The sequence below is a fragment of the Papio anubis genome, unplaced genomic scaffold (assembly GCF_008728515.1).
Source record: "Papio anubis isolate 15944 unplaced genomic scaffold, Panubis1.0 scaffold194, whole genome shotgun sequence".
Classification (NCBI taxonomy): Eukaryota; Metazoa; Chordata; class Mammalia; order Primates; family Cercopithecidae; genus Papio; species Papio anubis.
In genome coordinates, this window is record NW_022161955.1 from 111,541 (window position 1) to 129,704 (window position 18,164).

The following is an 18,164-nucleotide window of genomic DNA, read 5'->3' on the forward strand; positions in this document are numbered from 1 at the left end:
AAACTGATACAAGTATCAGGTTATTTTGTTCTTTGTTTTGTTGTTTTTGCTTTTGTTTTGTTTTGTTTTGTTTGTGGGGTTAGAGTCTCACTCTGTCACCTAGGCTAGAGGGCAGTGGCATGAAATCAGCTGACTGTAACCTCCGCCTCCCAGGTTCAAATGATTCTCCTGCCTCAGCCTCCCGAGTAGCAGGGATTACAGGTGCTCACCACCACGCCCAGCTAATTTTGTATTTTTAGTAGAGATGGGGTTTCACCATGTTGACCAGACTGGTCTCGAACTCCTGACCTTGTGATCTGCCCACCTTGGCCTCCCAAAGTGCTGGGATTATAGGCGTGAGCCACCGCACCAGGCCAAGTATCAGTTTTATATTATGCCCACTCTCCCTATTTATTTTTTTTTTTATTTAGAAATGGAGTCTTGTTCTGTCACCTAGACTGGAGTGCAGTGGCATGATCCTGGCTCACTGCAACCTCCACCTCCCAGGTTCAAACAACTGTCCTGTCTCAGTCTCCCAATTAGCTGGGATTACAGGCACACGCCATCAGGCCCAACAATTCTTATATATATATTTTTTAGGAGAGATGGGGTTTCACCATGTTGGCCAGGCTGGTCTTGAACTCCTGACTTTAAGTGATCCACCCACCTCGGCCTCCCAAAGTGCTGGGATTACAGGCGTGAGCCACTGTGCCTGGTGCCGATTTTTATAATACTTATAAACGAAGACTTCCTTTTAGTACTTTTTAATTTTTACTCTACATCATTGTTATGGACTGAATGTTTGTGTCCTCCAAAAATTCACATGTTGACCAAGCGTGGTGGCTCATGTCTGTAATCCCAGCACTTTGGGAGACCAAGGCAGGAGGACTATTTGAGCCCAGAAGGTTAAGGCTGCAGTGAACCGTAACCATACCACTGCATTCCAGCCTGAATGACAGCACAAGACTCAGTCTAAAAAAAAAAAAAAAGAAAATTGTATGTTAAACTCCTAACCCTTAATGTGATGGTATTAGGAGGTGGGGCCTGTAAAAGGTGATGAGGTCATGAGGGTAGAACCCTCATGGATGGGATTAGTACCTTAAAAGAAGGTCTTGCTTCTGCTCTCTGCTCTCTGCCATGTAAGGATACAAAAAGACAACCATCTACAATTCAGGAAGCAGGGGGTCTCACCAGACACTGGATCTACCAACATTTTGATCTTGGACTTCCCAGTCTCCAGAATCATGAGAAAGAAATTTCTGTTGTTTAAGCTACCCAGTCTATGGTAATTTGTCATAGCAGCCTAAACTAAGACAATCATGATTTTATTTTAATGAACTTTGGCTATAAGACAGCAATTCTGATCTGTCATCAAGCATCCTAATATGTTTAGGTAGACACGCTTAGGTTCATAATACATATAAATCAATATAATTAGTGTTTCACATTGGAGTCTTAAATTTCTAAACTTCCTGGTTGTTACTTTGTCATTATATATAGTTACTACCAGTTATAAAAAAAGTAAACACTCAAATACAAACTAAATTTTTTGCCAAATTTAGATTTTACTCAGTTTTCCCTGTCTATCATGGAAATCATCACTTGCAAAATTGCACACTCCAAAAATATATGTAAATATAAAAGAGTGCTGTCTGGTTAAGGCAAGAATAACCATTACATAAAATGTGTTTCTGGATGTTAGGAAAACAGCAAAATTGAAATTACTTTCTCACTGCATTATAAATTTTTCAAAAATCATCTTAAAGAAACATGTTGAGGCCAGCCGTGATGGTGATGGTTCATGCCTATAATTCCAGCACTTTGGGAGGCCAAGACTGGTGGGTCACTTGAGGTCAGGAGCTCAAGACCAGCCTGGCCAACACAGTGAAACCCTGTCTCTGCTAAAAATACAAAAATTGGGCAGGTGTGGTTGTGTGCCTGAAATTCCAGCTACTCAGGAGGCTGAGGCATGAGAATCGCTTAAACCCAGGAGGTGGAGGTTGCAGTGAGCTGAGATCGATCACACAACTGCACTCCAGCCTGGGTGAGGGAGTGAGACCTTGTCTCAAAAAAAAAAAAAAAAAAAAAAAAAAAATTGGGGAAAAATTAATTAGCAGAAGTCTAAACAATTGATGACTTTAGATTCCTTAGGTAGTTTTTTTGATAAACCGGATTATCAAAGCAATTCAAGTGAACTCTCGTCAAAGCAAGGATGGGTCAGGGGAGAACTCAGTGAGAAATAAAGCTAGAATTATCTAGTTTCGTAAGCAAGTTATCCTTGAAACTCAGAAAGCAAAGAATGGCTGAACAGCACAGCCTGTCACATCTGAGAGTCGATTATAGAAGATCAGGTTCTAGAAGAGCTTCCAAAAGGTAAAGTAGAAAAGAGCTTATTTTTGGAGTTTTGCCACATGGGTTTATTCTCAGCACTGCCGCTAACTGGCCTTCATACCTCAGGCCACTTCACTCAGCCTATCTGAAAAGGATGCTCTTTGCATTGATAACTTCAGTCTCTTCTAGTCCTTTTTGCTACCAGCATATCTACAACTGGCTTCACTCTGTATTGGGCATTTATTCACTTAATAAGTATTTGCTGAGGTTTGAATGATGGTGCCCCTTCCAAAAATCATGTTGAACTTAATCTCCATTGCGGTGGTATTAAGAGGCTTGGTATTTTGGGAGGTGATTAAGTCATGAGGGCTCTACCCTGAACGGACTGGGGCCCTTATAAAAAGGGTTTGTGGGAGGGGGTCCACTCTGTTCAATCTTTTTGCAATGTGAGGACACAGGACTCGTCATTCTTGCCCTTCCACCTGCCACGTGAGGATGCAGCAAGAAGACCTTACCAGATGCCAAATGCCAGTGCCTTGGGCTTGGACTTCCCAGCTCCAGAACTGTGAGAAATAAATTTCTGTTCTTCATAAATTACTCAATCTCAGGTATTTTGTTATAGCAACACAAATATACTATGACAGCATTCATAGCATTTTACTCCAAATATTGTAGTAGACAATGCAAAGATGAGTAAGACAAGGTTCCTCTCTTTTTGAGAGGCTTGTAAAGAAACAATGTTAGTCCTATTCAATAAATGCTATAGTAACAGTGGCATGAGTTAGGTGTTCAGGATACACTGAGGGAAAGGAAACTGGGAGCATGAGAGGAACTGGCAAGGAGGGCTTCCTAGAATGAAAGAACTGTTAAATAGCGTCAGTGGCCTAGCTGAAGTTGGAAATTATGTATTTAAAATGGCTCTGGCTGGGCACTATGGCTCATGCTTATAATCCCAACACTTTGGGAGCCCAAGGTGAGAGGATTGCTTGGGCCCAGGAGTTCAAGACCAGCCTGGACAACATAGCAAGACCTTGTCTTTAAAAAATAAAATAAAACAAAGTGGTTCCGGCCATTGGAGTAGTACATGGCAGCTACCAAACAGGAAATTATTCCCTGGATCTGGCAGTTGCAGCTAAAACACCATCACCTCTTATGTTGACAGAAAAAATTAAGACGAGGATTTCCTAAGGGTAGAGTTATACTGTGCTTTTACATGGAGGGGACGGTAATGTCAGAATAGATTGACTCTCATCTCTAGTCTTCCCCTACCCCCATAAGCAAAGGGAACAGAGCTGAGTTCCCACAGGAAAGTGCTGGGTATTCTAAGAATGGGGAAGTAACACTATTTTCTAATATGAAGCATGGTGGAAGTTTGTATTTTTCGTAACATACCTTAGCCCCCTCTTATCTGCAGGGGACACGTTCCAAGACTTCCTGTGGATGCCTGACACTGCAGATAGTACCAAACCCTACATACACTACGTTTCTTTGATCTGATCATCAAGATATCCACTAAGTGACCAACAGGCAGGTAGCATATACAGTGTGAACTAAGGAGGGATTCACATCCCACACAGGTTGGGGAGTGAGAAATTTCATCATGCTACTCAGAATGGTACACAATTTAAAACTTATCAATTGTTTATTTATGGAATTTTCCTTTAATATTTCCAGATCATGGTTGGCCACAGGTAACTGAAATTGCGGAAAGTGAGGCCACATATAAGGGGGCCTACTGTACTTCTTTGCCAGTGGTTGAGGGAATGGGAACCTGAGAATTCTTATTGATCCCCATCACTTAGATTTTACCTGTCATTAGATTTAGGTGCAGCAGAGCTATCAGTCTCTTGATGAATCTGGAATCCCTTTCACAATTGAAATGTTCAAGTTGGGGTTCTTCAATTTTGTACAGTTGTCAACCCAGGGTTGCTTAGTTTTTAGCCTCTGGGATAAAACTGACTCAGCACCCAAAAATAAAACTGAAAAGATCCTTCTTAATATAGATACCAGCGACCAAAGACAAGTACATTATTTACAGCAATTTTGTAAACTTTCTACGTTCCTCTGAGGTCATTATACTTCTTTAGTTGCAGGTAATTGGACCTGACTAACTTAAGGGGGCAAATGGAAATTATTGGACAATGCAGCATGACTCCTGTCTCTACAAAAAATAAAATAAGTAGCTGGGCATGGTGGCCTGTGCCTGTAGTCTCAGCTCCTCAGGAGGCTGAGGTGGGAGGATCAATTGAACCCAGGAGTTAAGAGGCGTCAGTGACCTATGATCATACCACTGCACTTGAGCCTGGATGACAGCCAGACCCTGTCTCCAGAAAACATTAAAAAAAAAAAAAAAAAAAAAGAAAAGAAAAAGAAAAGGAATGGGGAAAGGAGCACACAATCAACAGGGAAGCTGGGTTATGCAGGTTGGGAAGAAGATACAAAGAGTATTTCCTGAGGTCCAAGCAGCAGGAACTACTAGCCAGTATCCCACAGGCAAAGTGGCTGCAAGGAAGGTACTATGGCCATTTCCAGTCTTGGAATCAGCCTGCTCAGGTTTTTGTTTTGGTTTGGCTTGGTTTGGTTTTAGTTTTCAATGTAGCATCTCCCTCTGTCACGCATGCTGGAGTACACTGGCATGACCATGGCTCACTGCAGCCTCAACCTCCCAGGTTCAACAAATCCTCCCACCTTGGCCTCCCAAAGTGCTGGGATTACAGGTATGAGCCACTGTGCCCAGCCCAGCCTGCTCAGGTTTTAAATTCCAGGAAGGGAGGGTCTCAGTGCTCTGGCCTGAGTTATGGGCCCCAACCCCTTTAGCTAAAAAGGGGGAAAGGCAATCTGATTATTAGCCATCCCAGTCTGTACTCAATGAAAGAAAGATAAATCCCAAGAGAAATCAAATTGCTGTGACCAAAAGAAATCGGAATGGATACCATAAGTCACCAAAGCCACAAAGATCCATTGCACTGTCTTACTAACAAATACACAGTCGTTTTCTTTAAACATCATAAGAAGTATACACTAGAACTCTTAGAACCCTGAAGACAAATGCACTTCAATTAGGATATAATTACGAGTGAATCCTTGTCCTTAGTAAACATATGCGAGAATCTCAAAGAACAGTGAAATCTGATAACTATATACATAGGCCAGAGCCAAGAGGCACAAGCTTGGTGAGAATTATCAAAAAAAAGAGACCAGGTACAGTGCCTCATGCCTATAATCCCAGCACTTTGGGAGGCAGAGGCAGGAGTTCAAGACCACCCTGGGCAACACAGCAAGACCTCATCTCTACAAAAAATAAAAATAAGAAAAATTAGCAGGGCATGGTAGCACATGTCTGTAGTCTCAGCTACTCAGAAGCTGAAGTGGGAGAATCACTTGAGCCCAGGAGTTTGAGTCTGCAGTGAGTTATGATTGCACCACTGCACTCCAGCCTGGGTGACAGAGATTTGGTCTCTCTAAAAAAAAAACATGAATTATGCAAACAGTAGCCATAAAGGAGCTGGAATACCTATACTGATATCAGACAAAACAGACTTTAAGAAATATTACAAGAGACACAGAGAGACTTTTTACAGCTAAAGGGTCAATGCATCAGGCAGATATATGCAATTATAAACTTATATGAGCCTAACAACAGTGCCCAAATACATTAAGCAAAAACCAATAGAACTGGAAGAAGAAACAGACAATTCAGCAATGAGAGTTGGATATTTCAATAACTAATAAAACAAGAAAGAAAATCAGTAAGAATAAGGCGGCCATCAAACAAGTCTCAAAAAATGTAAAGAGATTAAAAATATACAAAGTATGTTCTCAGCCAGGTGTGGTGACTCGTATCTGTAATCCTACCACTTTGGGAAGCTGAGGCAGGAGGATCACTTGAGCCCAGAAGTTCAAGACCAGCCTGGGCAACATGGCAAAACCCTGTCTCTACAAAAAATTAGCTGGGTGTGGTGGCATGCACCTGTAGTTCCAGCTACTCAGGAGGCTGAGGTGGAAGAATCACCTGAGCCCAGGAGGTTGAGGTTGCAGTAGGCTGTAATAGGGCCACTGCATTATACCAGCCTAGGTGACAGACTGAGACCCTGTCTCAAAAAAAGAAAAAAAAGAGGGGTGTTCCAAGATGGTTGAATAGGAACAGCTCCAGTCTGCAGCTTCCAGCATGATTGAAGCAGAAGACGGGTGATTTCTGTATTTCCAGCTGAGGTACCTGGTTCATCTGATTGGGACTGGTTGGACAGTGGGTGCAGTGCATGGAGGGTGAGCTGAAGCAGGATGGGGTGTTGCCTCACCCGGGAAGCACAAAGGGTCAGAGGATTTCCCTTTCCTAGACAAGGGAAGCCATGACAGACTACCCAAAAAAACAGGGCACTCCCACCCAAATACTGTGCTTTTCCCAAGGTCTTAGCAACTGGCAGACAAGGTGATTCTCTCCCATGCCTGGCTCAGCGGGTCCCACACCCATGGAGCCTTCCTCACTGCTAGCACAGCAGTCTGAGATCAATCTGCAAGACAGCAACCTGGCTGGGGGAAGGGCGTCCACCATTGCTGAGGCTCAAGTAGGTAAACAAAGTGGCTGGGAAGCTCCAACTGGGCAGAACCCACCTCAGCTCAGCAAGTCCTACTGCCTCTATAGACTCCACCTCTGTTGGCAGGGCATAGCGGTACAGAAGGCAGCAGACAACTTCTGCAGACTTAAACGCCCCTGTCTGACAGCTCTGAAGAGAGCAGTGGTTCTCCCAGCATGGCATTTGAGCTCTGAGAACAGACAGACTGCCTCCTCAAGTGGGTCCCTGACCCCCATGTAGCCTAACTGGGAGACATCTCCCAGTAGGGGCTGACAGACACCATATATAGGCGGCTGCCCCTGTAGGATGAAGTTTCCAGAGGAAGGATCAGGTAGCAATATTTGCTGTTCTGCAGTATTTGCTGTTCTGCAGCCTCTGCAGGTGATACCCAGGCAAACAGGGTCTGGAGTGGAACTCCAGCAAATTCCAACAGACCTGCAGCTGAGGGACTTGACTGTTAGAAGGAAAACTAACAAACAGAAAGGAATAGCATCAACATCAACAAAAAGGTCATCTACACCAAAACCCCATCTGTAGGTCACCAACATCAAAGACCAAAGGTAGATAAAACCACAAAGATGGGCAGAAACCAGAGCAGAAAAGTTGAAAATTCTAAAACTCAGAGCACCTCTTCTCCTCCAAAGGATTGCAGCTCCTCGCCAGCAATGGAACAAAGCTGGACGGAGAATGACTTTGACAGAGTAGGCTTCAGAAAGTCGGTAATAACAAAGTTCTCTGAGCTAAAGGAAGATGTTCCAACTCATCACAAGGAAGCTAAAAATCTTGAAAAAAGATCAGACGAATGGCTAACTGGAATAAACAGTGTAGAGAAGACCTTAAGTGACCTGATGGAGCTGAAAACTATGGCACGAGAACTTTGTGACGCATGCACAAGCTTCAACAGCCGATTCAACCAAGCAGAAGAAAGGGTATCAGTGATTTAAGATAAAATAAATGAAATAAAGGGAGAAAACAAGGTTAGAGAAAAAAGTAAAAAGAAATGAATAAAGCCTCCAAGAAATATGGGACTATGTGAAAAGACCAAACCTACATTTGATTGTTGTATCTGAAAGTGATGGGGAGAATGGAACCAAGTTGGAAAACACTCTGCAGGATATTATCCAGGAGAACTTCCCCAGCCTAGCAAGGCAGGCCAACATTTAAATTCAGGAAATACAGAGAACACCACAAAGATACTCCTTAAGAAGAGCAACCCCAAGACATATAATTGTCAGATTCACCAAGGTTGAAATGAAGGAAAAAGTGTTAAGGGCAGTCAGAGAGAACGGTCGAGTTACCCACAAAGGGAAGTCCATCAGACTAACAGTGGATCTCTCAGCAGAAATCCCACAAGCCACAAGAGAGTGGGGGCCAATAATCAACATTCTTAAAGAAAATAATTTTCAACCCAGAATTTCATATCCAGCCAAACTAAGCTTCACAAGTGAAGGAGAAATAACATCCTTTACAGACAAGCAAATGCTGAGAGATTTTGTCACCACCAGGCCTGCCTTACAAGAGCTCCTGAAGGAAGCACTAAACATGGAAAGAAACAACCGGTACAAGCCACTGCAAAAACATGCCAAAATGTAAAGAACATTGATGCTGTGAAGAAACTGCATCATTTAACAGGCAAAATAACCAGCGAACATCATGATGACAGGATCAAACTGACACATAATAAAATATTAACCTTAAATGTAAGTGGGCTAAATGCCCCAATTAAAAGACATAGACTGGCAAATTGGATAAACAGTCAAGACCCATCAGTGTGCTGTATTCAGGAGACCCATCTCATGTGCAAAGATGCACATAGGCTCAAAATAAAGGGATGGAGGAAGATCTACCAAGCAAATGGAAAGCAAAAAAAAGCAGGGGTTACAATCCTAGTCTCTGATAAAACAGACTTTAAACCAATAAAGATCAAAACAGACAAAGAAGGCCATTATGTAACGGTAAAGGGATCAATTCAACAAGCAGAGCTAACTATCATAAATATACATGCACCCAATACAGGAGCACCCAGATTCATAAAGCAAGTCCTTAGAGACCTACAAAGAGACTTAGACTCCCACACAATAATAATGGGAGACTTTAACACCCCACTGTAAATATTAGACAGATCAATGAGACAGAAGGTTAACAAGGATATCCAGGACCTGAATTCAGCTCTGCAACAGGCAGACCTAATAGACATTGACAGAACTCTCCACCCCAAATCAACAGAATATACATTCTTCTCAGCACCACATCGCACTTATTCTAAAATTGACCACATAATTGGAAGTAAAGCACTTCTCAGAAAATGTAAAAGAACAGAAATCACAACAAACTGTCTCTCAGACAACAGTGCAATCAAATTAGAACTCAAGATTAAGAAACTCACTCAAAACTGCACAACTACATGGAAACTGAACAACTTCCTCCTGAATGACTACTGGGTAAATAACAAACTGAAGGCAGAAATAAAGATGTTCTTTGAAACCAATGAGAACAAACATACAATGTACCAGAATCTCTGGGACACATTTAAAGCAGTGTCTAGACAGAAACTTATAGCACTAAATGCCCACAAGAGAAAGCAGAAAAGATCTAAAATTGACACCCTAACATCACAGTGAAAATAACTAGAGAAGCAAGAGCAAACAAATTCAAAAGGTAGCAGAAGGCAAAAAGTAACTAAGATCAGAGCAGAACTGAAAGACATAGAGACACAAAAAGCCCTTTAAAAAAATCAATGAATCCAGGAGCTGTTTTTTTTTTAAAAAAAAAATCAACAAAATTGATAGACTGCTAGCAAGACTAATAAAGAAGAGAGAAGAATCAAATAGACGCAATAAAAGATGATAAAGGGGATATCACCACCTATCCCACAGAAATACAAACTACCACCAGAGAATACTATAAACACCTCTACACAAATAAAATAGAAAATCTAGAAGAAATGGATAAATTCCTGGACACATACACCCTCCCAAGACTAAACCAGGAAGAAGTTGAATCTCTGAATAGACCAATAATAGGCTCTGAAATTGAGGCAATAATTAATAGGCTACCAACCAAAACAAGTCCACGACCAGACTGATTCACAGCTGAATTCTACCAGAGGTACAAAAAGCAGCTGGTACCATTCCTTCTGAAACTATTCCAATCAATAGAAAAAAAGGGAATCCTCCCTAACTCATTTTATGAGGCCAATGTCATCCTGATACCAAAGCCTGGCAGAGACACAACAAAAAAAGAGAATTTTAGGCCAATATCCCTGATGAACATCAGTGTGAAAATCCTCAATAAAATACTGGCAAACTGAATCCAGCAGCACATCAAAAAGCTTATCCACTACGATCAACTTGGCTTCATCCCTAGGATGCAAGGCTGGTTCATGCAAGGCTGGTTCAACATACGCAAATCAATAAACTTAATCCATCACACAAACAGAACCAATGACAAAAACCCACCTGATTATCACAATAGACGCAGAAAAGGCCTTTGACAAAATTCAACAGCCCATCATGCTAAAAACTCTCAATAAACTAGGTACTGATGGAATGTATCTCAAAATAATTAGAGCTATTTATGACAAACCCACAGCCAATATCATACTGAATGAGCAAAAACTGGAAGCATTTCCTTTGAAAACTGGCACAAGACAAGGATGCCCTCTCTTACCACTCCTATTCAACATAGTGTTGGAAGTTCTGGCTAGGGCAATCAGGCAAAAGAAAGAAAGAAAGGGTGTTCAGTTAGGAAATGAGGAAGTCAAATTGTCCCTGTTTGCAGATGACATGATTGTATATTTAGAAAACCCCATTGTCTCAGCCCAAAATCTCCTTAAGCTGATAAACAACTTCAGCAAAGTCTCAGGATACAAAATCAATGTGCAAAAATCACAAGCATTCCTATACACTATTAACAGACAAACAGAGAGCCAAATCATGAGTGAACTCCCATTCACAATTGCTACAAAGAGAATAAAATACCTAGGAATCCAACTTACAAGGGATGTGAAGGACCTCTTCAAGGAAGAACTACAACCACTGCTCAATGAAATAAAAGAGGATACAAACAAATGGAAGAATATTCCATGCTCATGGATAGAAAGAATCAATATCATGAAAATGGCCATACTGCCCAAGGTAATTTACAGATTCAATGCCATCCCCATCAAGCTACCAATGGCTTTCTTCACAGAACTGGAAAAAACTACTTTAAAGTTCATATGGAACCAAAAAACAGCCTGCATTGCCAAGATAATCCTAAGCAAAAAGAACGAAGCTGGGGGCATCACGCTACCCGACTTCAAACTATACTACAAGGCTTCAGTAACCAAAACGGCATGGTACTGGTACCAAAACAGAGATATAGACCAATAGAACACAACAGAGGCCTCAGAAATAACACCACACATCTACAACCATCTGATCTTTGACAAACCTGACAAAAACAAGAAACAGGGAAAGGATTCCCTATTTAATAAATGGTGCTGGGAAAACTGGCTAGCCATATGTAGAAAGCTGAAACTGGATCCCTTCCTTACACCTTATACAAAAATTAATTCAAGATGGATTAAAGACTTAAATGTTAGACCTAAAACCCTAAAAACCCTAGAAGAAAACCTAGGCAATACCATTCAGGACATAGGCATGGGCAAGGACTTCATGACTAAAACACCAAAAGCAATGGCAACAAAAGCCAAAATAGACAAATGGGATCTAATTAAACTAAAGAGCTTCTGCACGGCAAAAGAAACTACCATCAGAGTGGAGAGGCAACCTACAGAATAGGAGAAAATTTTTGTAATCTACCCATCTGACAAAGGGCTAATATCCAGAATCTACAAAGAACTCAAACAAATTTACAAGAAAAAAACAACCCCATCAAAAAGTGGGCAAAGGAAATGAACAGACACTTCTCAAAAGAAGACATTTATGCAGCCAACAGACACATGAAAAAATGCTTATCATCACTGGTCATCAGAAAAATGCAAATCAAAACCACAATGAGATACCATCTCACACCAGTTAGAATGGCAATCATTAAAAAGTCAGGAAACAACAGATGCTGGTAAGGATGTGGAGAAATAGGAACACTTTTACACTGTTGGTGGGAGTGTAAATTAGTTCAACCATTGTGGAAGACAGTGTGGCGATTCCTCAAGGATCTAGGACTAGAATTACCATTTGACCCAGCAATCCCATTACTGGGTATATACCCAAAGAATTACAAATCATGCTACGATAAATCATGCACATATATGTTTATTGCAGCACTATTCACAAGAGCAAAGACTTGGAACCAACCCAAATGTCCCATCAATGATAAACTGGATTAAGAAAATGTGGCACATATACACCATGGGGCACTATGCAGCCATAAAAAAGGATGAGTTCATGTCCTTTGCAGGGACATGGATGAGACTGGAAACCATCATTCTCAGCAAACTATCACAAGGGCAGAAAATCAAACACTGCATGTTCTCAATCATAGGTGGGAACTGAACAATGAGATCACTTGGACACAGGGAGGGGAACATCACACGCCGGGGTCTGTCAGTGGGTGGAGGGCTGTGGGAGGAATAGCATTAGGAGAAATACCTAATGTAAATGATGAGTTGATGGGTGCATCAAACCAACATGGCACATGTATACCTGTGTATCAAACCTGCATATTGTGCACATGTACCCTAGAACTTAAAGTATAATTTTAAAAAAAAAAAGAAAAGGAAAAAAAAACGATGTTCTCTGCGCCCAACCATAACCCCTAAAATTTCTATGGAACCACAAAAGACCCCAAATAGCCAAAGCAACCCTGAACAAAAAGAACAAAGCTAGGGCTGGGCGCAGTGGCTCACACCTGTAATCCCAGCACTTTGGGAGGCCAAGATGGGTGGATCACCTGAGGTCAGGAGTTGGAGACCAGCCTAGTCAACATGATGAAACCCTGTCTCTACTAAAAATATGACAATTAGCCTGGCGTGATGACATGTGCCTATAATCTCAACTACTTGGGAAGCTGAGGCAGGAGAAACACTTGAACCTGGGAGGCTGAGGTTGCAGTGAGCCAATATCATGCCACTGCACTCTAGCCTGGGCAAAAGAGTGAGACTCTATCTCAATAATTAAATAAATAAATAAATAAATAAATAAATAAATAAGAACAAAGCCAGAAGCATCACACTACCAGACCTCAAAATACACTACATAGTTGTAGTAACCAAAACAGCATTGTACTGGCATAAAAACAGACACATAGAACAATAGAACAGAAAAGAGAACCTAGAAATTAATCCACGTATCTACAGCCATCTGATTTTGGACAAAGGTGCCAAAAACACTCATTGAGGAAAAGACAAATCTTCAACAAACGGTGCTTGGAAAACTGGACATCCATATGCAGAAGAATTAAACTAGGGCCCCCCCACCCACCCTGGACAAAAACAAACTCCAAATGGGCAAAAGACCTAAATGTAAGGCCCGACATGATAAAACTAATAGAAGAAAACATAGGGGAAACACTTCAGGACACTGGTCTAGGAGAAGATTTTATTAAGAAGACCTCAAAAGCACAGGCAACAAGAGTAAAAATAAACAAATGGATTATATCAAACAAAAACGCTTCTGCACAGTAAAGGAAACAATCAACACAGTGAAAATACAACCTACAGGATGGGAGAAAAATACCTGCAAACTATTCATCCAATAAGATTAGTATCCAGAATACAGAAGGAACTCAAACATCTCAACAGCAAAAAATATCCAATTTTTTAAATGAGTAAATGATTTCAACAAATATTTATCAAAAGAAGACATACAAATGGCAAACAAATATATGGAAAAAGGCCCAATATCACTATCAGGGAAATACAAATCAAAATCACAATGAAGTATCATCTCACTCCAGTTATAACGGCTATTACCAAAACACAAAAAGTAACACATGCTGGCAAGTATGCAGAGAAAAGGGAGCTCTTATACACTGTTGGCGGGAATGTAAACTAGTACAGCCACTATGGAGAAAAGTATGGAGGTTCCTCAAAAAACTACAAATAGAACTACCATATGATCCAGCAATCCCACTACTGGGAATTTATCCAAAGGAAAGGAAATCAGTATATTGAAGAGACATCTGCACCCCCATGTTTATTGCAGCACTATTCGTAATAGCCAAGATATGGAGTCAAACCTAGGTGTCCAACAATGGATGAATGGATAAAGACAATGTAGTATATATATATACACAATGGAATACTATCAGCCATAAAAAAGAACAAAATTCTGTCTTTTGCAGCAACACAGATAGAACAGCAGGACATTATGTTATGTGAAATAAGCCAGGAACAGAAAGTTAAACACTGCATGTTCTTACTCATATGTGAAAGCTAAAAAAAGTTGATCTCAAAGAAGTAAAAATTAGAATGGAGAATACTAGAGGATGGGATGGGTAGGGGGAAGGGAAGGAGATACAGCAATTTGTTAAAGGACACAAAATTACCTTGATCTGGTCACTGCATATTAGATGTATTGAAACATCACTATGTACCCCAATAATATATATAATTATTGTCTGTCAATTTTAAAATTTTAAAATTAGTAACAAAAACAAAAAAATCTGACAAAATTAATAAAACCAAAAGTTGGTTCCTTGAACAATCAGGCACAGTATTAAGATGGCAACTCTCCCCAAATGGATCTATACATTATTTGTTTTTATTATTATTGTTATTATTATTTTAGAGAAAGATAGGGTCTCACTATGTTGCTCAGGCTGGTCTCAAATTCCTGGGATCAAGTGATTCTCCTACTTCTCTCTCCCAAAGTGCTGGGATTACAAGTGTGATCCACTGCACCCAGCCTTTTTAAAATCTATACATGCAAAGCAATGTCTATGAAAGTCACCTTTTTAATATAAACTGATAAGCTAATCCTAAAATTTAATTGAAAATGCAAAGGACATAGACTAGCCCAAAAATACCTTTTAAAAAGAACATAGTTGGATAACTTATATTACCTTATTTCAAAAATATACTCTAAAACTAGAAATCAAGACAATGTGGTATTGACATTAAGAAAATCATACAGATCAGTGGAATCCAGAAATAAACCCTTATATTTTTTGGTCAATTGATTTTCAACAAAAGGACAAATGGGAGAAGTATAGATTTTCCTAGGATAGCAAGATGAAAAAAAATTAACTTAGACCCTTACCTCACACCATATACAAAAATTACCTCAAAATAGTTCACAGACCTAAGTGCATAAACTAAGAATCTTGAATTAAACATAGGAGAAAATCTTTGTGACCTTGAGTTAATAAGCAAATAGTTGTAAAGACACAACACCAAAAGAATAAACCATTAAAGAAAAAAATTGATATTAGACTTCATTAAAACTAAAAATGCTCATACTTCAAAAGACACACTATTACAAAAATGAAAATATAAGCCACAGAATGGGAGAAAATATTTGTAAATCACATATCTGATAAGGGAATTGTATCCAAACTACATAAAAACTTGCATAAGTTATCAATAATATGACAAATAACCCAATGTAAAAATGAATTCTGATACCTGTTACATTATGGATGGACCTTGAAATCATTATGCTAAGTGAGAAAAGTCAGACACAAAAGGACAAATTATTGTCTGATTCCACTTATATGAAGTAGCTAGAATAAGTAAATTCATAAGAACAGAAAATAGAATAGATGTCACCAGGGGCTGAGGGGAAAGTGGAGTGGGGGGTTACTTTTTAATGGGAACAAAGTCTCAGTTTGGGATGATGGAAACCTTTTGGAAATAGACAGTAATAATGATTGCCCAACATTGTGAATGTACTTAATGTCATTAGATTGTACACTTAAAATGGTTAAAATGGTAGCTTTTTTCCCACAATGAAGAAAATCTTAAATTTTAAAAAATGGGTAGAAGACTTAGACATTTCACCAACAAAGACATACAAATGATCAATAAGCATACAAAAAGGCGTTCAAGATCATTAGTTACTAGGAAAATACAAATTTAAACCATAATGAGATACCACTACACATCCATTAGAATGACTACAATAAAAAAAGAAAATGCCAAGTATTGCTGAGGGCTAGAGAAACTGGAACCTTCATATATTGCTTGTGGGATTGTAAAATGTTATAGCCACTTTGGAAAATTATTTGACTATGTTTTAAAAAGTTAAACATAAGCTTACTATAAGACCCAGAAATTCTACTCCTAGTAATTTACTCAAGAGAAATAAAGACATATTTTTACATCAAAGACCTGTCACAAGTGTTCATAGCAGCTTTACTCATAAAAGCTAAGAACTGGAAACAATCCAAATGTCCATCAGTTCTTGAATAGATAAATACAATGTGGTATATCCAGAAAATAGAAATTACTCAGACATAAAAAGGAATATGATACATGCTAGGATATGTCTGAACCGCAGAAAGATTATGCTAAATGAGAGAGGACAGGCTGTACAGTGGCTCACATGTGTAATCCCAGCACTTTGGGAGGCTGAGGCAGACAGATCACTTGAGCCCAGGAGTTCAAGCCCTGCCTGGGCAACACAGTGAGACTATGTCTCTAAAAAAAATACTATATTATGGATGGACCTTGTAATATTAAAAATACAAAAATTAGCTGAGCGTGATAGTGCACACCTGTAGTCCCAGCTACTTGGGAGGCCGACATAGGAGGATTGGTTGAGCCTGGGAGGTCAAGGCTTCAGTGAGCCACGATTGCACGACTGCATTCAAAACAAAAACAAACAAACAAACAAAACAAACAAATAAAAAAAAGAAAGAAAGAAAAGGAAAGAAAGAAGCCAGAAGCGAAAGACCTCATATTGTAAGGTTTCCATTTATATGAACTGTCTGGAAAAGACCAATTTCTAGAGACAGAAAGTAGATGAGTGGTTGCCTGGGACTGGGGTAGAAGTAGGACTTGACTGCAAACAGGCTTATGCGAATTTTGGGAAGATGATGGTAGTGTCCTAAAATTGAATTGTGTTGAGGTTGCACAATTTTATAAATTTACTAAAAATCATTTAATTTTATACTTTTTGTGACATTTATATTATATCTCAATAAAGCCATTAAAATAAATAAATAAATACAAATCTGACAATGAAAAAAAAAGAAATGAGGTTTAATTTTAGGAAGCATAATTCAGATATAATCTCCATCATAGGAAACAAAAGTTTTCCTTAATCTAGCCATATATCTATTATTCATATATTCAATCATTACATGTGAAAGATATGAACATTGAGTAGTGAGGGAAACCCAAGCCCTAAATGATCTGAAGCTTTCTGAACTAAACTGTGTGGTCCCTGTGATTGTTCAATAAATAGCAGTAAATCTACCAATTCTAAAAATAGACAATATTGGCCTTTTATTGGTCTCACTCCAAAGAAAACTACAGCAATAAAAAGGGGAGTCTGAGGAGCAATTCGAATGCCTAAATTGTTTGAGTTATAAACTGTATTACATATAATCATTATGAACTAGAAACATTTAACCTGAAGCAACAAAGTCCGACCTTAGTAACTGACTTAATAGCTGTCTTCAAAGATGTGAAAGATTACAGAGAGAAACTATTTGACTAGTTCTTCCCTCTCTTCATTAAGAGTCAAACAAAATAAAGTCATTTAATAATCAGCAAGGTAAATTTAGATTAAAGATAACACTGACAGTCACTGTTATCAAATACTGGAATAAATTTAATTAGGATATTTCCACAAGCTGTCTCCTTGGCGATAATTAAGAATAGACAAGACAGACAGCTTTGTTCTAAATGCATTACTGCCTGGGAGGTAGGAATTAGACTTGGGTGACCTCCTGACATGGGGCAATTCTGTGGCAAGGGACATAGGCCACCTGACTTTCACAAACCTTACCTCGATATCCCGATTAAGTTGCTTCACTATGGCAGTTATGTTTCTGATATGCTCCTCCAAGAAAAGCCTGGCCAAGCGGTCACCTCCCCCTTTGTTTTGCATTTTCTGCAAACTGTTGACAATGTCATCTTTAATCCGAAAGGCGTGCTCTACAAGGGCGGCGGTGGTTTTCTCGTGGCAGAGGATCCTGTCTTCCAGTTGCTCCACGAGGCTTACAGATGAGTACGGTGCCATGGTCAGGGACTGGCTGTGTCGGGGCATGGTTCTCACTCGCCTGCAGAAGGGAATCATGAGGGCTGTTCATTGGGAAAAGAGAATTTTTAAAGCCAGATTCAAAACTTCCCAGAGAGGTTTGGAAATACAAATTATCTATAACCACATG

General features: G+C 39.7%; 1 protein-coding gene across 8 annotated transcripts in view; it reads right to left on the minus strand.

Moving 5' to 3' along the window:
• LOC103875500 (protein FAM81A) overlaps positions 1-18,164 on the minus strand; it is an 88,166-nt gene that overhangs the window by 48,570 nt on the left and 21,432 nt on the right. For all 8 annotated transcript variants that reach the window (XM_021940616.2, XM_021940615.2, XM_021940622.2 and 5 more), the window contains one exon: positions 17,783-18,056. In XM_021940616.2, the coding sequence (XP_021796308.1) occupies positions 17,783-18,056 (274 nt within the window). The remainder of the gene's footprint in view (positions 1-17,782; positions 18,057-18,164) is intronic.